This window comes from Anabrus simplex, chromosome 1 (assembly GCF_040414725.1).
Source record: "Anabrus simplex isolate iqAnaSimp1 chromosome 1, ASM4041472v1, whole genome shotgun sequence".
Taxonomy (NCBI): domain Eukaryota; kingdom Metazoa; phylum Arthropoda; class Insecta; order Orthoptera; family Tettigoniidae; genus Anabrus; species Anabrus simplex.
In genome coordinates, this window is record NC_090265.1 from 321,472,002 (window position 1) to 321,498,388 (window position 26,387).

At 36.6% G+C, this 26,387-nt stretch overlaps 1 protein-coding gene across 4 annotated transcripts in view; it reads left to right on the forward strand.

Annotated features, from left to right (window-relative positions):
• The window catches only part of LOC136865495 (uncharacterized), a 125,033-nt gene that overhangs the window by 16,888 nt on the left and 81,758 nt on the right, over positions 1-26,387 (forward strand). For all 4 annotated transcript variants that reach the window (XR_010859461.2, XR_010859462.2, XM_067142410.2 and 1 more), the window contains exons 3-4: positions 5,261-5,358; positions 19,078-19,731. Coding sequence is in view for 2 of the 4 variants with exons in the window: in XM_067142410.2 (XP_066998511.2) it covers positions 5,261-5,358; positions 19,078-19,731 (752 nt within the window). In the remaining 2 variants the exon portion in view is untranslated. The remainder of the gene's footprint in view (positions 1-5,260; positions 5,359-19,077; positions 19,732-26,387) is intronic.

Genomic DNA, 26,387 nt, shown 5'->3' on the forward strand with positions numbered 1-26,387 from the left:
ATCTGCATGTCTAGTTTGATACCTGTGGTTGTCTGAATTGGTTATTAAAATAGTGTTGTGAAATATTATGTTTCTTTTTATTTTATACATTAGTAAGACAGAATTAAGCTCTGTAATTATGCTGAGAGGTGGAATTTTAGTCTGAGTGTATAGGTCTTTTACTGGGGTGTATAATGGTAAGTTAAATATGTTCCTTATTCCCCTGTTCTGTATCACCATTAGTTCATTCAGGGAAGACTTTATACAATGTGACCAAATTACACATAAGTATGGTACTGCAAGTGGCTATGTACTAGTGCATAATAAATTTGTAGGAGGAGGTGTTTAGGGATTAAATATCTCTTTTTAGTAACCCAGCAACTGGGGCATATAAGAATAATGTCCAGGTAGAGGAAGTGACTAATACTAGCAAGGTAACAAAATTTATTTACAGTAACAAAGATATTTACAAAGAGATACAAATTTTAGAAACTAGAAAAGCAGCTTGGAGTATAGTATGTCCCATATCTGTAAGTACTTATTTGATTACTGTTTACATGATGGAGCTATACCAAATGAATGGAGAGTGGCTGTAGTAATCCCAGGAAGAAACGGTTGATAATCATAAAGCAGAGAATTACTGGCAAGTCATCTTGACCTGTATTGCATGTAAGCTCTGGGAAAGCATTCTTTCTGCTTATATTAGACATGTTTGCATAATTACTAACTGGTTTGATAAAAGCCAGTTTGGATTTACAAAAGGTTATTCCAATGGGCCTCAATTTATAGGATTCCAGCAACATATAGCAGATATTTTATATTCAGGAGGTCAAAAGGTCTATATCACTATTGACCTATCCAAGGCTAGTGACAAACGACTGACAAAAATGAGGGCTATTGGACTAGACAAAAGAGTGGCTGAATGAGTGACTAAACTTCTGGAAAACAGAACTCTGAATAGATGAAACATTATCTTATCCTGTAATGATTAAAATGGGGGTTCTGCAAGGACTTTATGTTTTGTTATATATTGATTTGAGTTTTAAAAAACTGGAATTGTAGGTAATTGTAGGTAAGGCCTTTTGTGAATTATGTTTTACTGTACAGAGTAATAAGAAAGTTACAGGATTATGAGTGACTGAAAAATACCTTGACAATGTTGTGAGGTGGACAGCAGAATGATATGATGATAAACAAGGTGAAAAGTTCCATTGTAAGGTTCACCAAGAGGAAATGTCCTCTCACTTTTAATTACTGTGTTGATGGAGTGAAAGTACTTCATGGGGATCACTGTAAGTATTATAATAAGGAAACATCTTCATTGGCATAATCACATTAATGAGGTTGTAAATAAAGATTACAGAGACAGACATCTTCACATGGTTATGAGGGTATTTAGGGGTTATAGTAAGGATGTAAAGGAGAGGGTGTATAAGTCTCTGGTAAGGCCCCAATTAGACTATGATTCCCCTTCACCAGGATTACTTGATTCAAGAATTGGAAAAGATCCAGAGGGAAGCAACACAATTTGTTCTGGGTGATTTCCATGCAAAATAACAATGTTATGAAAATGTTACATATCAGGGCTGGAAAGACTTGGGAGTAAGGAAACGAGCTGCAAGTGGTATGTTCCGAGCTGTCAGTGTAGAGATGGCGTGGAATGACACTAGTAGATGAATAAGCTTGAATGAAGTTTTTAAAAAGTAGGAATGTCATAATATAAAGATACATTACATAAAATCAGCTTCATGGTCCGTATCGCACTTCAATAGATTCACAATTAAGTATTTATTTATTTTCCACCTAGTCGATACAATGATTGCTTAAGGCAATTTTTAATGGTCAAAAGTGGTACATGTTTCGTATATTATCAACATCTTCAGCCACATAACACTGTTTAGATGAAAAATATATAAAATTGACAAAGTAATGCTTTAGAGGAAGTGTCCTTAAAATTAACATAAGATTGACAAGATTAAAACAAACAAATAACTCAAGAGAAAATATATAAATTATTTCTACAATAGAAAGCAGTCGTCAAGGAAACACTTGTACAATATTCCATAGAGAACTTGTCCTAATAAATATTCTTTTCTTAATAATTCATGAAAAAAGATCAATTTATAAATTAAAAATTATACAATTTATAAGTAATTATCGAAATGAAGAAATCCTGATATCACAGTGCGGCTCTTATTATTAACGTAGATGAAAATATAACTAATTCCTAGTTGTCAAATCTTATTAAGCCTGCTTTCCTTTGGAACAGTAACTCCTGTCATTCTTTCACAGTTTTGCGCCGGGTGTAATATATCCCCCGCTCCTCCACCTCCTCAGGTGCAAGAGCAAGGAAGAACGCATCATCAATATTACACCCGGTGCAAAACTGTGAAAGAATGACAGGAGTTACTGTTCCAAAGGAAAGCAGGCTTAATAAGATTTGACAACTAGGAATTAGTTATATTTTCATCTACGTTAATAATAAGAGCCGCACTGTGATATCAGGATTTCATCATTTCGATAATTACTTATAAATTGTATAATTTTTAATTTTTAAATTGATCTTTTTTCATGAATTATTAAGAAAAGAATATTTATTAGGACAATTTCTCTATGGAATATTGTACAAGTGTTTCCTTGACGACTGCTTTCTATTGTAGAAATAATTTATATATTTTCTCTTGAGTTATTTGTTTGTTTTAATCTTGTCAATCTTATGTTAATTTTAAGGACACTTCCTCTAAAGCATTACTTTGTCAATTTTATATATTTTTCATCTAAACAGTGTTATGTGGCTGAAGATGTTGATAATATACGAAACATGTACCACTTTTGACCATTAAAAATTGCCTTAAGCAATCATTGTATCGACTAGGTGGAAAATAAATAAATACTTAATTGTGAATCTATAAAGATACATGTTGAATTCAAGGGGACATATTGGGATGTGAAAAATTTATCAAGTGAGATCTTCAATATTTTTCCAACTTCTCTGAAATAATTTAAGGAAATATTAGGTGAACAACTGATAGGGAATTTTTTTTTTTGCTAGTTGCTTTACGTCGCACGGACACAGATAGGTCTTATGGCGACGATGGGACAGGGAAGGGCTAGGAGTGGGAAGGAAGCGGCCATGGCCTTAATTAAGGTACAACCCCAGCATTTGCCTTGTGTGAAAATGAGAAACCACGGAAAACCATTTTCAGGGCTGCCGACAGTGGGGTTCGAACCTACTATCTCCCGAATACTGGATACCAATTACATACAATTTACAAAATATTCATTTAATGTTAACCTAGTCAATACTTACAATACCACATTTTGTGGTTAAATAATTACGAATATTTTGTAAATTGTATGTAATCACTGTCGTCAATACGGACCAAAAATGAGGTTAATGACTTGTAATACTGGATACTGGCCGCACTTAAGTGACTGCAGCTATAAAGCTCGGTGATAGGGAATCTGCCATCTGGGGAACAGCCCTAAATGTAGAGAGATCAGTGGTGATTGATTGATTGATTGATTGATTGATTGATTGATTGATTGATTGATTGATTGATTGATTGATTGATTGATTGATTGATTGATTGATTGATTGATTGATTGATTGATTGATTGATTGATTGATTGATTGATTGATTGATTGATTGATTGATTGATTGATTGATTGATTGATTGATTGATTGATTGATTGATTGATTGATTGATTGATTGATTGATTGATTGATTGATTGATTGATTGATTGATTGATTGATTGATTGATTGATTGATTGATTGATTGATTGATTGATTGATTGATTGATTGATTGATTGATTGATTGATTGATTGATTGATTGATTGATTGATTGATTGATTGATTGATTGATTGATTGATTGATTGATTGATTGATTGATTGATTGATTGATTGATTGATTGATTGATTGATTGATTGATTGATTGATTGATTGATTGATTGATTGATTGATTGATTGATTGATTGATTGATTGATTGATTGATTGATTGATTGATTGATTGATTGATTGATTGATTGATTGATTGATTGATTGATTGATTGATTGATTGATTGATTGATTGATTGATTGATTGATTGATTGATTGATTGATTGATTGATTGATTGATTGATTGATTGATTGATTGATTGATTGATTGATTGATTGATTGATTGATTGATTGATTGATTGATTGATTGATTGATTGATTGATTGATTGATTGATTGATTGATTGATTGATTGATTGATTGATTGATTGATTGATTGATTGATTGATTGATTGATTGATTGATTGATTGATTGATTGATTGATTGATTGATTGATTGATTGATTGATTGATTGATTGATTGATTGATTGATTGATTGATTGATTGATTGATTGATTGATTGATTGATTGATTGATTGATTGATTGATTGATTGATTGATTGATTGATTGATTGATTGATTGATTGATTGATTGATTGATTGATTGATTTATTTTTAGCACTTGTATATTTTTCTCTTCTTATCCTACACTTTGTACATTAGGACTGAAGATCTATCAAGGGTGTTGAAGGACACCCTCCTGACGAAGCTGGGAAGCAGGAATGAGCTTCTTGGGGGCTGAAAGTAAAGAATGTATAGTAGCGAGCAAATCAATCCGGGTAAGATACAGAAAAGTGTTCTCATAACAAAAGTCATAAAAACTAGTGAAGATCAATTCTGCAGGGTGGTATCCATTATCAGTTTGTGATACAATAACACAACACAATACTAAAAACGTATTCGACCTTACCCTGAGATATTCAGCTAATTACTGCATTATAAAGAGTGTCCAATAATGTCCAATGTTAACAATAATGTCACCATACACCTACAATGCAATTAACTTGAAAGTGAGTACAGTATTTAGCAGGAATGAACAATTCTGCCAACATTAGTTACAAATAGTCTTAGAAATGATTGTGTTTGGATTAATTTGCATGCTGCTGTAGAAGAACTGTGACTGATGATGAGGTGGGGTTAGGCAATCTGTTTGACTATGGCGGTGTATGAATATGGGGAGATTGTCCTTGTGCTTTTGTGTTTTTTCTTCTATTCTCACTTTTTCATCACTTACTTGTCATTTTGTTTATCCTGTTATATGTTCCTTTCGATATTCCTATTTTTCTATATAATGACTTGATTATTTGTACTTGCTTTTTTCTTATACTCGCAGAAGATTCCTCAGTAACATTAGTCATAACAAAGGGTTATAAATTAGTCATAACAAAGGGTTATAAAAAGGCACTCTCTTTCAGGTGAATGAAAAGGAAATTTCTCCATTACCTACAGATGTGCAGCTATTAAACAATGTTCATGACTCAGTTGGTGAAGTTGAGGAAGATCAAATATCTCGGTAAGTGACTTTTGGTTTTCTTCTTTTGCTAGCTATTTAATGTTGTTCAAACATAGATACATCTTAATTTTAAAATAGTTGTAAAAGCTGATGGTAATCAACATCGAATATAAAGTTCCTTACGTACAAGAAATGAAGAAAAATCAGATTATAAAGTTTCAGAATGTAGAAAACTGTAACATGACAATATATTCTTTGGCCTGTTCCTCCATAATAATTTATCAATATCTTGGCTTTACAAGTGATCCATGGACCAGGTACCAATTCATTGGATGACCTAGTTTAAACTTCGGTTATGGACTAGTTCTGTGAGAATATTTAAGAAAAGTTTAGGTAAACAATTGATAGGGAATTTTCCACCTGGGCAACAGCCCTAAATACAGATCATTGATGATTGATTGAAGTACTAACTCACTCAATGCACAGGAATAAACATTTGGTATTAGGCTAGGTGTGTTTTGAGATTTGGACTGCGATGAGAAAATCAGCATTTACATTAATAGCAGAAAACTTTCCAACCTGGATTTGCAGATGATGTCATGTTTTCAGAGTATCACTCAGAACTTCAATTTATGTCAGTCCTTCACAAACTGTTTATATCTCATCCTCCTTCTGGAGCATAAAATTTCTCAAACTCCCTTTGCTCTTCCTTCCTTCCTTCCTTCCTTCCTTCCTTCCTTCCTTCCTTCCTTCCTTCCTTCCTTCCTTCCTTCCTTCCTTCCCTCTCTCTACTCATTGCTATATTGATGATGATGATGATGATGATACCATGTGAGTTGGCCACATGGTTAGGGTCACACAGCTGTGAGCTTGCATTCAGGAGATTGTAGGTTCGAACTGCACTGTCAGCAATCCTGAAGATGGTTTTCCGTGGTTTCCCATTTTTACACCAGGCAAATGATGTTAGTTTCACATTTTTAAAAATGGTATGGTAATATTAAACTGATAACTTTTTTTATATACATCGAGTTGAGCCTCTATGGACTGCATGGTAACAACCAACTTCATTTTAGTATCTAGGTCTTGTTCTTGTTGCGGCTTTGACTTCCTGCCAGTATCTTCTGAACCCAGCAATAAGTGCCTGTTTATGCTCTTCAGACAAAGGTCCTCTCCGTCTTTTGGAAGTTGATGCCATTTTGAAAACTTGATAGTTGTTCACCAACCTTCTGAATGTGTTCCTGTCAGGAATTTTTTGGTTTGAAATACCAGTCTGCCTCAGATCTTTTTCACATTCCTGCACATTCATATGTGATCATAAAATTAAATAAAGCACTTACTGAAGAAAAGAGCGCACTAACCCTACAAGAACTAAGGTTTGTTGTTAAACAAAGGACTAATGGAAGGGGGGGGGGGGCTTCTGAGGCCCATTCTAAAAAATATGTAATGAAGCTGGATTCTACAACATTAATTATGAAACACCATTTATGAATAATTTTAAAGCAAACTTCACTATAAACAACCTATTAAATTGATATTCAGTTTGACCAGATATTGGTCACAAACACAAACCATCCATGAATATTTTTCTTGTTAATTTATGTTGTTTAATTTATGTAAATTTTAAGCAGATTGCAGTTTTATTGCTTCTGTCACAGAGTTATCTGTCAAGGAACAACCAGAACGACCTATTTTTGGAGCATTATGAAGCAACCAGGATAAAGCTTGATTGTCGGTATTTACTACAAATTCCCGATGGTCCAAGTACTCGGCAAAATGTTCAATAGCCAGAAGAAGCCCCAGAGCTTGTCTTTTGTATACAGAATATTTTCATTCAACAGGAGATAGAAGACGGCTGAAATAGATGATGGGTAAGGTTTGGCCATTACAAGTTTGTTGTAATACAGCACCAAGAGCAACGTCAGAGGCATCAGTAGAAAGTTCAAAGGGCAGGGAAAAATCTGGAATTTGCAGGAGAGGGGCGTGAGAGTGTTTAGATTTTAAGGTATCAAAAGCAGTTTGTTGAGAAGCAGCCTAGTGATATTTAATGCCTTTCCTTTTAAGGAGATTTAAAGTTTCTGAAATTTGAGAGATATTTGGAATGTATTTGGCATAAAAGCCAACCATACCTAAAACGGAGTGCAACTGTTTCAAATTCTGAGGAGGGGAATTTTGTGAATAGTGGAAACACAGTCAGGATCAACAGCGACACCCTGTGAACTTAGGATATGGCCAAGAAATTTGATAGATGTTTGAGCTACAAGAACCTTGGAAGGGTTAACAGTCAAACCAACTGAACGAAGATGTGTAAGGACTTCACGGACATGCATTAAATGAGATTCAAAATCAGGAGAATAAACAAGGATATCGTCAATAAAAGGAAATAAATATTTGTACTTAATATCGGAAAACAAAGAATCAACAAAACGTTGCATGATCTGGTAGCCAAGATTTAAACCAAAAGGAACTTTTTTGAACTGATATAAACCATTAGGCGTAATAAACACAGTGTAGTGAGAGCTAATGTCATCAAGAGGAATCTGACTGTAAGCTGAATTAAAATCAAAAACAGTAAAAAAAAATGAGAATTAGAAACATGTTGAAAAGCAGATTGTACTTTGGGCATTGGATAGGCATCATACAATATACGAGAGTTCAATTTTCTATAATCAATGATGAATCTAAAAGATCCATCAGGTTTATTCACAATGAAGGCAGGAGAAGCATAATTGGAGGATGAAGGAATGACAGTGCCATCACGAAGCATCTTATCAATTAACTGGTTAAGAATTTTCATCCTAAGAGGGCTGAGAAAATATGGAGAAGAACGAACCAGAGTAGTGTCGGTCAGATCGATATGAGCAGTGAAGTTCTTAACAGTACCTAAGTTGGGGATGATCACATCAGAAAATTAATTGAGCCGAGACTGTACATGATCAGAAAAAAGGGAATTAATTGTGAGAAAAGTAGACTGATGGGAAAAAGGAAAATCAAACAGGTTTATCAATGGAACAGATTTAGATGAAAAGTAAAAAGAAACCTGGGAGTTAACTGAATCAAGAATGAGACCAGTGTGAGAAAAAAATCAAAACCTAAAATGAGAGGAGACGATAAATGTTCAACCACAAGAAAGGTAAAAGGCCAGGAAAAATACTGCATTTTAATGTTTAAAGAAATAGTTCTGAGGACATGAAGGGGTTGATTAGATGCAGAAATACATTGCTGGGAAGGTGGAACATACTGCAAATGAGGAAAATTGTCTTTTAATGATTCAGAAAATGATAAACTAATAAGGGATACAGCCACACCCGAATCTAAAAGAGCAATCGATGGCAAATTATTCGCAGTTATCAAAACATGAGAAGTACGTGGAAGAAAGGAAGCATTATTTATACTGGAAGAAAATTGAGGAACATTTTGAGCAGCAGAAAAGGTAAATGAAGGCAGGTTTTCCCAAAAAATACGACGACTGCCTAACGACGCGGGTGGAAGGCGTTTCCCGAAAGTGAGGCAGTGCAATACTTAGAAATGTGTCCCTGACCTTTACAGCGGAAACATGTTATAGTTGAACGATTTGTTGATGAAGAAGGGGAGACAGAAAGCGAAGATAGCGATGTAGATGGGGGAGGGGGTACGATACCAGGTGGGGGAATAGATGAATAATATGAGAGGTCTCCTAAAGAATTGATGACATGAGACTGAGCCAGGTTATATAATTGAAGCATGGTAGTAGGGAGGTTAAGTGCATCAAGGAGCTGACAAAAGGAAGGAGCAGCATAGAATCGGACAATTGAAATTAATTCAGAAGTATTATAAGCAATGTTTAATACATCACTATAGGTGGTAATAGAATCAAGGTAGTCATGTGTAGGTTCGGTGGGTAGTTGGTGGCGACGGACAAACTCAGTACTTAGTTTATAACGAATCTCATATGGCAAAAGATAATTGTGTATTATAGTCCATAAGTGAAACTATGAAGAGAAATTAGACATATTATCGAGCCAAAATTTTGAAAAGAAACCAGTAGTTTTAGCCGACAAGAGACCGATTAATTGAGGAAAGGAAGCTAGTGTAATATTTAAAAAATTTCTAACAGAGAAAAGCCAAATTGTCAAGCTTTGAGGATCAGTAGCCTGTAGTTGAGGTACAAGAAGCAGTGACTGCTTAACTATCTGAACATTAAGTGCACTGTCAACAGAAGTAAGGTGAGGGGAAGAAGAAAAATGGGGTAATGGAGACGGAGACATTGCGTGTTGAGAAAAGACTGGAGAAGGTTTTGTGTCATCATTGAATAGATCAGTTAAAGGAGAATGCACTGATGAACTAGAAGAAGGAGAGAAAGAAATCAAGTCCCCGACAGGAGGGTTGGGCAAGGACAAATTATGATGTGAAAGAAGTGGTGAAGAATTGGAACTTTCACCCAGAGGAAAATTATCAGAAAAACATGCCATATCTACAAGTGAAAAATTAACAGGGCATATAATTAGTACAAAAGATTGCCTGCTACCATTTGTGGCGAGAATAAATAGTATGTGGTATCAATAAATGATATATTCATAGGAATGATGAAAACGATGTAAAACACAGCACAGGTAATGAAAAATGATCGACCCACGACACAAAGGATCATCAAACAGTATACATTTTGAACTGTTCAGCACCTAAGACAGGCAGGTATCATTTCACTGGTGGGAACTTGTCAGACCGCGGAAGGGCATATGTTTGATACCCCAAACCATAAATCTCGTTAGGTTATGGCAACACAAAAACTGATGTGTTAAACATGACATTTATCAATCAGCAGAGTCAGTGGAACGACGGCGGGCCAACCAAGAGAGCCGTCCATGGTAAGTGCAAAGTCAAAAAAAAAGGAGAGAACAGAGGGGAGGGAGCATACAACAAACAAAATTAAAGAAAAGGGAATCAATTTAAACAAGTTATATTTCAACCATAAATGACTAGAACAGGCAAAGTACAACAATCCAAGAATAGGAAGCACAAATATTTTAGTAAGGGCTCGGCCCTTTTAACAACAAAATGAAATTGAGACAGACATTGATTAAAAAGATTCTTGCGAATAACACCAATAAGTTTCTGCAAAAGCCCAAGACCCGTATTCGGTGGAAAACCACAATTAGTATATATTTTATTTAAATATTTTTTCTTTTAAAAATGACACTGAATAAGAAAGAAGGGGGAGGTATTAATACAATTTGACAATAGTGCTTAAAGGCCACACTTACAATCAAATATCAAACCCAAAAGGGGGTAAGAGAGTTAGAGCACATTACAAGACAGAAATATACGACTTAATATCATGAAAAAAAAAAAAAGGAAAAAAGGAGACAGACTGAGAAGGGAAGGAAAGGGAGGGAGATTTTTCCAGGCTGCTTAAACCCTATAAGTTCGCAGTGTGAGCGACTGCTTTGCCCTCAAGAAAAGTTCAGGAAGTGGCAACACTTCTAACATTTGTCCAGATACAGTTTATCATGTAAAGTAGAAGATTAAGATATCAGTCTGAAGGACTCTGTTAGAATGAAAGCCATAAGGGCACAGAATAATCAATCATTCAGTGTTCAAGTCTAGATGGAAAATATGAAAGATGAATAAGTTATAACATTTGCTCACCCAGTCTGAAGATTTTCAATGCAGCTTTTCACAGAATAAAAATGTAAAACATCGCAACGGGCCAGCCGCCTGCGAAATGTTCCACTCTCGATGTTTTCACTCGATGTCTGACCCAGAAAAACAAAGTAATAGCACGCTTATATAGGTGGTGAAGTGAGTCCATAAATTACTTGAAGAAAAATACGTAGCGTGACATCACAGCGGAGCAGCAACAGTGGAGTGGAACAGGCCAGTTTGTGAACAGCTGGGTGAGCAAGCAGATGGAGAGAAAATGGCAGCAGTAGAATGCGAGGATGGCAGACGGTAAGAAGAAAAAATCTTGATGTAGTAGAGAGGCTGTAACAATATCAACTGCCGTGGAATGACATTCTACTGACTAATGACATTGATGATAAGGTTGACAGACTGAACTCTTTAATATTAGAACTGTATGACAAACACGCTCCGAAGAAGCAAATTTGAGTTTCTCACCCTTCGTCTCCTTGGCTAACAAATAAAATTAAGTCGGTCATGGTAAATCGTGATGCATGGTATAGGCGATTTAGGCGAACTGAAAGCACTAGTGATTTCGTAAATTACCATATTCTTCAAAATCAAGTTAAGCAATTAATTCGTAACAGCAAGTATAAATGTATTCAAGAGATAACAAACAGACAAAGTTCAGCACTAATATGGAAACATTTGCATCAGATGGCTATAGGTCACAGCCTGACCAAGCAGGCACCCAGTATACCACTTGATGATCTAAATTCTCATTTTACGAAAGCAGCATACACTAATAATGATATTACTAACAATAATGACTATGATAATAACTATCCTAATAATAATAATGATAACCATCTACCAGTTGATGACCTAACTGATGATGATGATGATATTAATGCCATAAATGCTCATTCCCCAGTAAATCAAGTAAAATTCACATTCAAAAAAGTTGGTGCGAATGATGTAAAGCATGTAATTTACTCCCTCAAGTCAGATGCTCTGGGTAATGACGACATACCATTATCTTTCATAAAAATTATTATTGGTGCAATATTACCTATTCTGATGCATATATTTAATCATTGCCTCGTACAGGGAGTATTCCCAACTGTGTGGAAGTACGGTATCGTCATTCCCATTCCTAAGAAGAATTCTCCTAGTTTACCATCAGATTATCACCCTATATCCATTCTCCCACCCCTTTCCAAAGTACTAGAATGCTTGGTACACAAACAAGCCCTCACTTACTTGACTAACTACTCACTGCTTGACCCTTACCAATCTGGTTTCAAGAAAGGACACAGCACAATGACTGCCCTACTGAAAGTAACTGATGATATCTGACATGCAATGGACACTCGACAAGTGACCGTACTGGTTCTACTTGATTTTTCTAATGCTTTTGTTCCTCAACTGCTACTTTCAGAATTGGATTCATTAAATTTCAGCAAGACGGCAATAAACTTTTTCAGTTCGTACCTCAAAAATCGCTGTCAGTGTGTCAAAGTAAATAATAGCAGATCTGAGTTGCTTAACAAACCCCTCAGTGTCCCCCAAGGATCTGTACTTGGACCATTGCTGTTTGCAATTTACTTACACAATGTTGCCAAATCGATTACACATTGCAAGTATCATCTTTATGTTGATGATATGCAGATCTACTACTACTCAAGAACTGATGAAATTCAGCGTGCTGTACAACAAGTTAACGCAGATTTAAGTCTCATAAGTAATTTTGCATTGAGTAACAATCTCAAAATTAATCCTCATAAAACACAACAATAATCATTGGTACTTCAAAGAACTTACACGTCTTAAAACAATACAAAATTCCTCCTGTAGCACTAAACAATACCATTATTCCATATTGTGAAACAGTTATGAATCTTGGTGTGACTATAAGCGAAACATTGAACTGGTCGCAACATGTGACGAAAGTGTGCCAAAAGATATATCAAAGCCTGCATCCCCTGAAGCGGTTTAAAAATATATTTCCTTGGTCCCTGAAAATAAAGCTCATTCAATCACTTTTGTTTCCAATTCTCGAATAGTGTGATACAGTTTTTATTGATATCAATAACAAGCAAGGCATGAGACTGCAACTTGCCCAAAATGCATGAAAAATGCATTCGACATACGACGATATGCCCACATATCCCCATACTATAGACAATTATCTTGGTTACGACTAAATGACAGATGTAGACTCCATGCAACTACTTTGGTGTATCAAGTGCTTTCTGAAAACACTCCTCCTTACCTATCCACCAGATTTTGCTACCTTAGTTCCCCACTCCTGTTCAATACCCGGTCAGGCTGTACGCTAGAAATTCCTGTGCATCGAACCGCAACCTACAACAGATCGCTCACGATCACCGCCACGAGCTGGTGGAATGAACTTCCCAATGACATCAGGGAAGCTAAATCTAAGACAAAATTTAAAATCCTTTGCCAGCATCATCTTATAAGCACTTCCAGTCTTTCTTGAGTGTGAATGGGATGCATGAATGAGTGAATATGGTTTTTTATTGTAATGTGTTCCTGTTTATTTTTTAGTTATACTTTACTCACTTTAGTTAGTTTAGTTAGTGATACTTTAGTTGGTTTAGTTATACTTTAGGTTGTAAAGATTTAATATGTTTAAATTTTATGTAAAAATTATATTGTATATACATGAAGTGGTTAAGTGTAAGAAAGGGCTGGGAGCCCTAACTTCACCACAATAAAGACACTTTAATAATAATAATAAGCAGTGTATAATTGAGACATAGATTGTAATCCCTACAGAATTCACTAGAGAGAAATGCTTGTATATTATCTCGTGCATTATTTGTTGTAATTACTTACCGAGCTCGATGGCTGCAGTCACTTATGTGCGGCCAGTATCCAGTATTCGGGAGATAGTAGGTTCGAACCTCACTGTCGGCAGCCCTGAAGATGGTTTTCTGTGGTTTGCCATTTTCACACCAGGAAAATGCTGTATCCTAATTAAGGCCACGGCCGCTTCCTTCCCATTCCTAGCCCTTTCCTGTTCCATCGTCGCCATAAGATCTATCTGTGTCGGTACGACGTAAAGCAACTTGCAAAAAAAAAAAAATTGTTGTAATTACTTTAGGTACTTTTATCTTAATGTGTTCATTCATTGCCACATAACAATATTTTAACATCTGTAACATACCCAGAACTTGGTCCAATTCCACAACTCATCATTCAGTTTATGTTGTTCATTAATAGAATACGTAATGTTTTAGGTTATTTAGACTAAAATTTGTATTTACTTGACTGTGGCTGATGATGACCCCGAGTAGGGTCGAAACTACTTCCAAGTGACTTAATGTAGTGTAAATATATGCTTTGCAAAAAGAATGTATTGAATAGGTGGACATTTTTTTATAAGAATAAATTATATGTAGTTTCATTGATCTGTCTCTGTCTTATCCTTGGCTTTGACAATATGAAAGTGACTCGAGGTATGAGCGATGCTAGTAATGCCATTCCTTATGCAGCCAGTCCCTGTTATGATTGGTGTGAAAATGTTGCTCATAGGGTCGGTTGTTGCATGCGTTTCAATGGGCTTGGGAGACTGATATGTAATAGCAACGTCTGGCTCACTGAGGAAAACAACGGGAAACTACCTCACTCCTCATTTCCCTAGTATGTCTCTTCAGTGATGCCTAGGCCATCTATGACAACTGATGGTAGAGCTGTTGAGGATCCAACCAGCCTTTGGGCTGAGGACTGAACATACATACAGCTATATTAGCTCTTCCTGTTTTAATATTGGCAAGTGAGATGTTAATGTTTGTATGAAATGAACTTTGGATCCAGTCATAGGTGAAGGTTCTGAAAATGTATCCTCAAATTTCCAGCATGTTTTCAAGATGTTCTATAAAAATGATATAATCTTACTTAAGGCTAGCTCTTATTCACTAAGGGACAAAAACATATCACAATTACCTTTCTCTAACTGGTTTCTACACAGTTCCAATTTCCTTTTAAGCCAGTGCCACTTTGTTACTTAGCAATATTATATTACTATTCCGATCTTGCTGGGATGATAAGTTTGTTCATTTTCTGAGACACATCAGCTAAATAGCACAGTATAAGAATCCATTTCTCGTCCATGAACAAAACTTCAATATAGGACTGCTTTCCAACAGGAAAAGGCGAAGTTCATCCTTGAGCTCCACAATGTGAAGAAAGACTTACCATGCAATAACCTATGAACCTCCATGAGCATTAGAAGTGTATCATGTGTTAGATCTCACCTCATAGCAAAGAATGGAAATAAGCCTACTGTTTACAACTCTTGCTTTCACAAAATTCATGACACTTACTGCATCGTTTAGCACCTTATTGGCTTTGGGTTGTAATACATTTGAAGCAAGTGCCTCCCAATGTATAATGTATGGTCTTATAGTCTTATGGTGACAATGGGATAGGAGAGGGCTAGGAGGAGGAAGGAAGTGTGCGTGGCCTTAATTACTTACTTACGTGGTGTGAAAATGGAAACCACAGAAAAGTATCTTCAGGGCTGCCGACAGTGGGGTTTGAACCCCCTACCTCACGAATGCAAGCTCACAGCTGCATGCCTCTAACCGCATTGCCAACTCACTCGGTGTGTGTGTTAATGTTACAGATGAATTAACAGCATTCACTCTTGCTCTGAATCCCTTTCTAGACCCAGTAAATGCAGGCATCTGTACATATACCAACACAATTAGTCCATGGGAGATTTTTGTCTGTGAAAAAGTAATTCACAAGAGAGAAAATATCTCCATTTAGAGCTTCATAAAATAAAAATTCTAGAGGATATGATTTTGTGACAACAATGAACAAATACAAGAAACTGGGCATGATTTACAGTATCCGTGCTTTCATAAATTTGCAAGGTGAATTTTGGATTGTCATGAATGCATGTTAATAACTGTACTTTTATGCTAGAGCGCATTGCATCAACATGCAGAGCTACTGTCTCTCCTGAGAGCAGTATCGTCTTCAGACTCTCATAATATTTTTTTCCATGCATGATTGCGCACATCTTTATGGCTGCATGAAGAAGTAGTTTCTCACCAATAATATGTGGCAGCATAGATTTTGCAATTAAGTAAGATCCCTTTAAGGATGCTTTCAGTGCTTTCTTAGGAACTGTAGCATGGTTTTCTAGGAATTTGACATTGGCTTTCATTTTTGCTGATGGCATGTAAAAAAGTGTATAGGTTTACTCACAAACTCTAGATGTTTTGTCTGGAAGGGTCTTATAAATTTTACAGGTTTCAAACTATTGTAGGCTGAAATATCCAAGCAAAGAATACACTGTGGTCACTCCAGGTTATTCACAAGAATGTTAGTGAAACCTACTTTTAGATAATCATCTTGGTATTTGTGCTTTTCTGTTTTTGTCGAATAAATAACTGCACCAGCCTGTGCTGAAACACATGTGAAAAGCGAGCATACAACTGAATTAGCATCCTGTTCTTTATTCAGTATTTTCATGGCAGGACAGGCACTCAACAAAACACTTTTGTGGGATCATTTTTACCACTGTTAATCAACCACTTATTTTTGAATATGACGATGCATTTACCACTAAAAGAAGGTTAACTACCCCTACCCAGAACGTGCAGAAATCCACAGTGTACTGTTCACTCATAGTCTTTGCACTGACTGACAGTGTCAGGCTGAGAAAGAAGAATCTATTCTCATAGCTTACCAAGGTAGTGGTGATAACTAACATTATCAAGTGGCTTATTGTCATTAAGTTACAATGAGCGGAAGTCGGCACCACGGATGGATCTGAAAGGGCACAAGGGTAATTGCTGTAGTCAAAGATGTGTGACAACACCTAATCTTCAAGCACGTACTCGCAAGGTCTCATTTCCTGCCTTTCAGCATTTGTGAAATTCTAAGTAAGGTAGTGTGGAACTTCCGAACTTAGACACGCTGCCCTAGAATACTTTCCACCCCCTCCCCTCAAGGGAGTGTGCCCCCCCACTTTGTGAACCACTGGTTTATGTTGAGCGACCTGTATGAACACAGTGAGTAAGTAGGATTACTGATAAAATAAGCTAAGATCATATTAATGACCAACAGCTTTGAGGAACCAATAAAATAGAACAGTGATTGCCTAGAAGAAATACTGGTCATTTAGATTCATTCTCAAGAATGATTATCTACTTAACATCAAAAGGGAAGTAATGGACAATTGTGTTCTGCTTGTTCTCCCATACAGTGCCAAGATATGATCCCCCCCCCCCCCAAAAAAAAAAAAAAAAAAAAAAAAAAAAAAAAAAAAAAAAAAGTCATCCAACTTCTACTCTATCAGCAAAGGATGAAAAGAAGCTACTAGGCATTTCTGTGAGATTGTTTCTGCACACTGTCATAAGGCTTAAAACTGGAACAAAGGATATAAGAAAGGAAGTTTGGTCCAAAAAGAGGAGGTAGACATGTAGCAAGATCTAATCCCTGGAAGTGGACAAGGGCAATAATGGAGTGATATGCAAGAGATGGATTGTGAAAAAGAGAATGTCCATTGTCTAGGTGGTCCAGTATAGTGGGACCATTTTTATGAGAACTGTCTAAGAAGAACCTGGAAGACGATGAGGAAGGCTTTTGCTCCAAAAGGAGATCGATCAGGCCAAAGCCTAGGCTAGGTACTAACCAGTTACAGGAAGAGGCAAACCTAATGCACTGGAGAATTCATGGCCTGGAGTAGAACCCGTTCAACCAACAGCGCACACTGCCTCATCTAGGGGAGCTGTAATGTGATGCACTGAAATTTATGGTACTGAAGGTTTTATATTACCAGTAGAAGCTGCTGAAAATGTTCACCATCCTTATCCAAGTACAAGTCACAGAAGCACAGAAAGTTCTGGATAACTAACTGCAGTCATCTTAGTTTATACTGCACACTACATTTGTGACCTCTTGTTCGAGAGTCTGAGTGTGTTATGGTTGTTCCTGGACACTTTCTGTTTAAGGGCACCCCAAAGATAATAATCACAAGCAGTTAAGTTTGACAAATGTGGGAAGACAAAGTTTGCACTAATTAATTGCATCAAAAATCATAAGAACAGCTTTCAGTGAATGATCTGATGAGTGAGCTGTTGTGCTATCTTGCTTCTTCCATTAGCATTTCAGTGAATGCTCACATAATGTCATTCATGTAGCACTCTGAATTCAATGTGTCAAGAAAACAACATGAGGCCTATCATCCGTATTGCCGTAATTGCTCACCATACCCCAAATTTTGGTGGTATAATGGCACTTTGCTAATTGCGTGCAGATTTTTTGTGTCCTAATACCTTGTATTCTTAGCATGCACGTATCCACTAGAATGAAACCAAGCTCCATCACTCATTAAAAGAATGTGGGATCCATAATTTTGTCACAGATGGATTGTAAGATCCACCAACAAAATTTGGAGCACACAGATAGATCAGTAAGGGGTTAATTTATGAGTTGCTGATATCATGTATGGATGAAGTTGAGTGCTTTAAGCCTTCTCACAACAGAAATTTAAGAAATGCTACATTCTTGTGCAAGCTGCTGAGTCTGGTTTATTTTTGAACTCATTTCCATTATGACTTGAATAGTAGTGGTGGTAGTCATTATTGTTTTAAGGGGAAGTACAACTGGGGAACCATTCTCTGTTAGCACTAATCAGAGGGAAAAGTAGAAGAGGTCTGACCCTTAAAAGAATTGAGGTACTGACAAAAGAAGGGCTGGAAATCCAGTACTGTTAGAGTTGGGAAGTGTGGGATAGGAGGAAAGCCAGATAAATCTGTCAAGGTGGCCCCTCAGTAAGTGTTAAAACCCAGCCTCCTGATGAAGCTGAGAAGCAGAAATAAAGAAATGGATGTAAAGGAATCAGAATTGAAGAGGAAGAAGCCTATCTGTTTAAAGATGGTAAAGTTACTTTTGAAAATAACTGGGTGTATGGCTCTTTCAGTTATAAGAGGACAGTGAAACAGGCAAACATTAGTGTATATTCCTTCTCTGAAAGTTTTCTGCTTTGCTCTTGTGTCTGCATGTGCCTTCTTGTATTACAGGCTTATGGAATGTTTGATGTTGATTCTTAGCTTCTCTAATTTAAATATTTATAATTTGAATGAAAATTTACTTTCAAAGTAAAACTTTTAATAACAACTGGATGTATTCTTGTAGGTCTTCTCGGACTGAAAGTTCTGAACCACCAACCTCCAATGAAAGTGACCTTACACCAAGCCAATTAGAGGACCTTGCTATGTTGGATGCTCTGATAGATAACCCTTCTTCACTTGTGGAAACTCAGACTGTTAACAGTAATTTTGTTGAACTATTGCCACCACACTCACACATCGATGATGAAGACTACTTTTCAAATGATTTGGGCTATGAACTTGAGTTATTTGTGAACAATGTGTATGAAACACTTACATTTATAGACAATTGCCCATCACAAAATAATTTCAATATTTCTCCTTCTACATGTACTGTATCTCAGGGAAATAACCTGTCCGATCAATCAAACACATGTAAGTTCAGTTCTCAGCAAAGTACATTAAATGAAACTGTGGTTCCCTCACAAGGCGTTCCACATAGTGATACTAATCAGTACAAGACACGGACAGTAGGAGTGTTGATTCGTGTCAATGTGCCATCGCAAAGCAGAAAACTACGTCCTATTTTGCCAGGCCCTCCAGTACCAAAAACTGTAAATATTTCTGGTAAAGAGCGTTTACTTCAGAGGCTGAATCCTGTAAAAGCAATTGAAGCAAAGGCCAAAGTTGCAGTGCTCCCAGAGGGCGAGCTTGTCCGTGGTAATGCAGATGGGGACAAGTAAGTATAATTTTAATTTAGTGCTGACATCCATTGCATGATGAAAATAGCAATTATATAAAATTAAACTGAATTTACCAATGTCTTATAACAGTAAATGAGTAACCTTGTTGGAATGCTTTCAGTCACTTTCTGCATGGCCATCTTCACCACCTGACTTCCAGTACAGGAACACTTCATCTATCCTGCTGTTAATGGTGGTGGAGATTATTGTTTTAAGGAGAATAAATACTAGGCAATCATCCCCTCTTGACACTAATTGAATCGGTGATTGGAAAAAGGAAGAATGTCCAATTTAATCAGTTGTGAAAATGCACTCTATCTGGCTGTCATATTGTTCCTGTTGTGTGGCTTTACAGCTTGCAATGTGTCACAAACTTCCAGGAAGAATAATTTCAATAATAATAATAATAATGATAAATAATTTCAATGCTGTTCGGTGTTTTCTAATTTTCCCAAAACATGGTTGTTTGGACATTCTTCCTTTTTCCAATCACCGATTCAATTAGAAGAGAAAAGGAAGAGGTCTGACACTTCAAAGGATGAAGTTATCTGCAAAAGAAAGAGAAGGGCCATAAAGAATTCCAGCAAGACATAGCTGATAATTTAGATTCAGGAGGTAAAACAGACTGTATCACAATCGACCTATCCAAGGCTTGTGATAGGGTAGATTGTGGGAGACTACTGACAAAAATGAGGGTTATTGGGCTACACAAAAGAGTGATTAAATAGGTGGCAACATTTCTAGAAAATAGATCTCAGGGAATTAAAGTAGGTGAAGCATTATCTGATCATGTTATGACGAAGAAGGGGTTTCAGCAAAGCAATATTATTGGACCTTTATGTTTTCATATATATATATATACAAATAAATTATATGACATGCCTCTGTGGTAGGCTGTTGACTTCCAGATCCCAAGATCAAGGGTTCAAACATGACAGAGCCAGTCAGATTTTTGAAGGGTCGATAAAAGTCCATTCTACAGTCCATGTAGTATGAAGCTGACATGTAAAAGATCTTTGATGTGTACCCATCCAAATTCATTAAATCTCAGCCGTAGACATCCATGTGAGATTTGGTTTACTCTGCCATGTAGAAGGCCAATAGTAAAACGGAACGTCAGAATTAATGAGCAGGCAGCCAGTTGGTGTCAAATTAAAATGTCTGCACATGGTAGCTAAGGCCATAGGTTAATATTATTATAATTATTATTTTATTTTTTATTTTATTATTCACTAATTTGCCAACTAGGAACCATGATAATTTTCATTATACATTCTGACATTTATTCAATTTTTGATTGATCCAGTAGGTTTTCATTAGCTTGCTGTGTCAAGCACAGTGTTCATCTGATCACTTTGCACCAGTTGTCGATTTCTCATCCTGGAAAATCCCAAAAGTCACTATGCTTGTTTGTTTGTGCACATCATCTGGTCGTAGGCCTGTTTCCTCAAGGTCTTGCTTGATGTTAACGTACCAGAGAATTGTAGACTTTGGTCTTGCGTCAAAATTGTTAAAAATATGTTTTGTCCTTTGAGAGTCGTCCATCCGTCGTAAGTGACCGTAAAGCAAGCTCTGCATTAGAGTAGATTTCTTATCTTGATTTGCTTATGTAGATTCCGTTTTTGTAGTTTGGGCCAAGTATGTTGTAGAGAATTTTACTCTCCTTTTGCTCTAACTTTAGCGAACGCACATTTCTGTGAAAGAATAAGGTGGCGATGCATAGAGAGATATCAGCTTGATAACAGTGCTGTAATGATGAATTTAGGTATTTATAGAAAAGCATCTTTTGTTATATATGATCCGGGTAGTTTGGAAATCTACCTCCATTTTTTGCTGAGGCCGCTAAGGCCTCTGTATCTAGTTCGTTTCATTGGATCCACTCACCAAGGTATTGAAATTTATGCACACGGTTCATTTTTCCATACTTAGGGTTCAGTCTTATTGAATTATGTGAGAAACATAACTTCCAGATGATGTCTACCCATGTTTGACACCTTGCCAGAAAACAAACTACATGGTGATCCCCTAAATAGCAATGAGAGAATTCCAACTAGACCATGTCACAATACAGTATTTCAAAGGCACCGTCCCAAAATAATGAATGTCACAGTCGAAAAGAGGATGAACATAGATGATGATGATTATTATTGTTGTTGTTGTTGTTGTTGCTGCTGCTGTTGTCTTTTTTTTTTGCTTTACGTCGCACTGACACAGACAGGTCTTATGGCGACGATGGTATAGGAAAGGTCTAGGAGTTGGAAGGAAGCGGCCGTGGCCTTAATTATGGTACAGCCCCGGCATTTGCCTGGTGTGAAAATGGGAAACCACGGAAAACCATCTTCAAGGCTGCCGACAGTGGGACTCGAACCCACTATCTCCCGATTACTGGATACTGGCCGCACTTAAGCGACTGCAGCTATCGAGCTCGGTCAGAATGGATGTGGAAAGCGGCATGGAACCATGAGAAGTAACTTGCCCGTGAATTACCTCACATTTATTTAAATAGGAAACAAATCAAAAACTCAGAAAGAGCTTTATAAAGAGAAATAAAGCATGCCTCCAGACATTACATTAAAAGAAATTTAATCACTGAATTTGAATCCATTGAAAACTATCCAATGATACATGATAATTAAAATGAGGGCTAATCCCAGTCTTCACAAATATAGAAATAAAATGAAACACAGAGGTACAGTAAATTAGCATCACTATCTAAAACTCTTCAGGTAATGTGCATAGATTTTCCGTGCTTATGCAAGGTGACACAGAAATATGGAGAGGCAAACTCGAGCAATAATTACAAGTTACAAAGTTAAGAAAAAGGGTATTGCCTCTAAAACCAAAGGTATAAGATCATAGATGAAAAGCTCAAATTTAGCAGTGAACGTGAAACTTGAGGATAAACTCCTGCGTAAGAAGAAGAAATGATCACATTTGAATGAAGTTAAAAACCAAAATACAGTAAACATAGAAACAGTGCTTAACCAGAGACCGGATTTCCCATGAGGGGACCAAAGGAGGAGCACGTCTGTTCACTAAGATGGTCAGATGATCAAAGACACAGATCCTACCTCGCTCCCACAGAAGGAGAGGAGTAAGATCAAGAAACAGGAAATAGTGCAACCACAAAATAAAACCATTTAGAATACAGAATTCACCTTCAACTTCCACATTCACCAATTACATTAACTCTTATTTTCTCCAATCAAAAATCTCTTCGTTCTTGCTGACATAGCAATAATAAATGTTCAAGAAAAGTCTTTGTTTAATGCAACAGGAAATGCGCTTTCAGAACTGTGCATATAGGTACACACAGTTTCACAAATTTTGACAACAAAAACTGAAAATATTAAAATTCACAGGTAAATGAAATTTTGATACAACCCATAAATTAAGAGTTTCTAAAATAGAATGCAAAATGATCTAGATAGATCCAGGTTTACGAGACTGAGACACTTCTTCCAAGTCCAAAGGTCCAAACAGAACTAAATCTTATATAACAAAAAATAATATTTAAAACAATAAGAATTTTCAATCACTTCCCACTGCTGTCTTCATACTGCTACTGCTTCTTCTTCTTCTTCTTCTTCTTCTTCTTCTTCTTCTTCTTCTTTTCCCACATCTGTGGGGTTCCGGGTGAGGACTGTGGGTTTGGCCATGTTTTACAGCCGGATGCCCTTCCTGACACCAATCCTATATGGAGGGATGTAATTACTATTGAGTGTTTCTGTGGTGGTTTGTAGTGTAGGTAGTGTGTTGTCTGATAATGAAGAGGAAAGTGTTGGGACAAACACAAACACCCAGTACCCGGGCCAGAAGAATTAATCAGATGCGATTAAAATCTCTGGCCCGGCCGGGAATCAAACCCAGGACCCTCTGAGCCAAAGGCCTCAACACTGACCATTCAGCCAATGTGTGGCACTTGATACTGCCAATTATTATTATTATTATTATTATTATTATTATTATTATTATTATTATTATTATTATTATTATTATTATTATTATTATTATTATTATTATTATTATTATTATTATTATTATTATTATTATTATTATTATTATTATTATTATTATTATTATTATTATTATTATTATTATTATTATTATTATTATTATTATTATTATTATTATTATTATTATTATTATTATTATTATTATTATTATTATTATTATTATTATTATTATTATTATTATTATTATTATTATTATTATTATTATTATTATTATTATTATTATTATTATTATTATTATTATTATTACAGTAGAGTCTCGCTCATCCGACCCTCGCTTATCCGACATTCCATGTTATCCGACATTGGTAGACTTAATTTGAACTTTTGGTGGAGACTAAATTCAAGCACACCCGGTGTGGAGGGTGGGTCCATGGGACAAGCACTGGCCTGACCGCTGGCGGTAGGACAGTTTTTTCTCAAGAACAGGTGCAGTGAGTCTTCAGTAATTGTTCATTGTAGTATTGGTTGGGTGCAGATGTTATAATTTTCATATCCTCTGTGAGTATAGCGAGTAAATTGAAGAAAGTGATTGTTTCTAGGGAAGACAAGTTGAGTGCATTAAAAACACTGGACAAAGGGGAAATTCTTCAAAATGTGGCTTCAGATTATGGTGTTGGGTGTGTTACAGTGGGAGACTGGAAAAAGCAGAGGGAAGAAATTGAAAATTGGTGCTCTACCAGAGCAGAGAAAAACATTGAACAAATGTGAGTACGAAAAAGTAAGTGAAGCACTATTTCTTTGGTTATCTCAACACCTGGAAAAGGGCCTACCAATATCTGGTCCCATTCTGCAGGAAAAGGCTGTGTATTTCCAGAAGGAGTTTAATTAAGGGGACCCTAATTTTCCTGCCAGTGCTGGGTGGCTTGATCGGTGGAAAAAACTGTACGGCATTAGGCAGCTTAATATCTGTGGAGAAAATTTTCTTTTCGTAAGACATCTGGAATGTTTTCGTTCAATACTGCATGTACTGTACAATTTAATTTATAATTCAATAAATAGAGTACCGTAAAACATGTCATTGTTTTAGTACTAGAGTATAGCCTTCCTGTTTGTTTCAGTTCATTTTCAAAGTTATTCTGTATTATCCGACATTTTCGGTGATCCGACGTACTCCAGGTCCCGTTTAGGTCGGATAATCGAGACTCTACTGTATTATTATTATTATTATTCATCTGCGAACCATATGACCTTGCCGCGGTGGGGAGGCTTGCGTGTCCCAATGATGCAGATAGCCGAGCCGCAGGTGCAACCATATCGTATGGGTATCTGTTGAGAGACCAGACTAACAAATGGTTCATCAAAAGGGGGGTAGCAGCCTTTCGGTAGTTGCAAGGGCGGCAGTCTAGATGATTGACTGATATGGCCTTGTAATAATACTCAACATGGCTTAGCTGTGTTGATACTGCTACATGGCTGAAAGCAATAGGAAACTGCAGCTGTAACTAACTCCCGAGGACATGCAGCTCTCTCTGTATGAATGATGTACTGATGATGGCTTCCTCCCGGGTAAAATATTCCGGAGGTAAACTAGTCCCCCATTCGGATCTCCGGGTGGGGACTACACGAGAGGGGGCGATCATCAGGAAGATGGATACTGACATTCTGCGAGTCGGAGTGTGGAATGTTAGAAGTTTGAATCGTTGTGCTAGGTTAGAGAATCTGAAAAGGGAGATGGATAGGCTAAAGTTAGATGTAGTTGGTATAAGTGAAGTACGTTGGGAGGAAGAACAAGATTTTTGGTTAGGCAACTACCGAATTATCAACACAAAATCAAACAGGGGAAATGCAGGAGTTGGTTTAATAATGAATAAGAAAATAGGGCAGCGGGTAAGCTACTACAACCAGCATAGTGAAAGAATTATTGTCGTCAAAATAGACACCAAACCAATGCCCACCACAATAGTGCAGGTCTATATGCCTACTAGTTCAGCGGATGATGAAGAAATCGAAAGAATATATGAGGAGATAGAAGATGTAATACAATATGTAAAAGGTGACGCGAATCTAATTGTGATAAGAGACTGGAATGCAGTGGTAGGCCAAGGAAGAGAAGGTAGTACAGTAGGAGAATTTGGATTGGGACAAAGGAATGAAAGAGGAAGTCAGCTGGTTGAATTCTGCACTGATCATAATTTAGTCCTTGCCAATACTTGGTTCAAACACCACAAACGACGGCTGTATACGTGGATGAGACCTGGAGACACTGGAAGGTATCAAATAGACTTCATTATGATTAGGCAGAGATTCAAAAACCAGGTGTTGGATTGCAAAACTTTCCCAGGAGCAGACGTGGACTCTGACCACAACTTGTTGGTCATGAAATGCCATCTGAAGTTGAAAAAATTGAAGAAAGGAAAGAATGTAAAAAGATGGGATCTAGACAAGATGAAAAAAAAAAAGAGTGTGAGGGATTGTTTCAAGGAACATATTGCACAAGGACTAAATGAAAAGGCTGTAGGAAACACTATAGAGGAAGAGTGGAGAGTCATGAAAAATGAAGTCAGTAAGGCTGCTGAAGAAATGTTAGGAAGGAAGAAAAGATCAACTAAGAATCAGTGGATAACTCAGGAGATACTAGACCTGACTGATGAACGACGAAAATACAAGAATGCTAGAAATTATTTATTTATTTATTT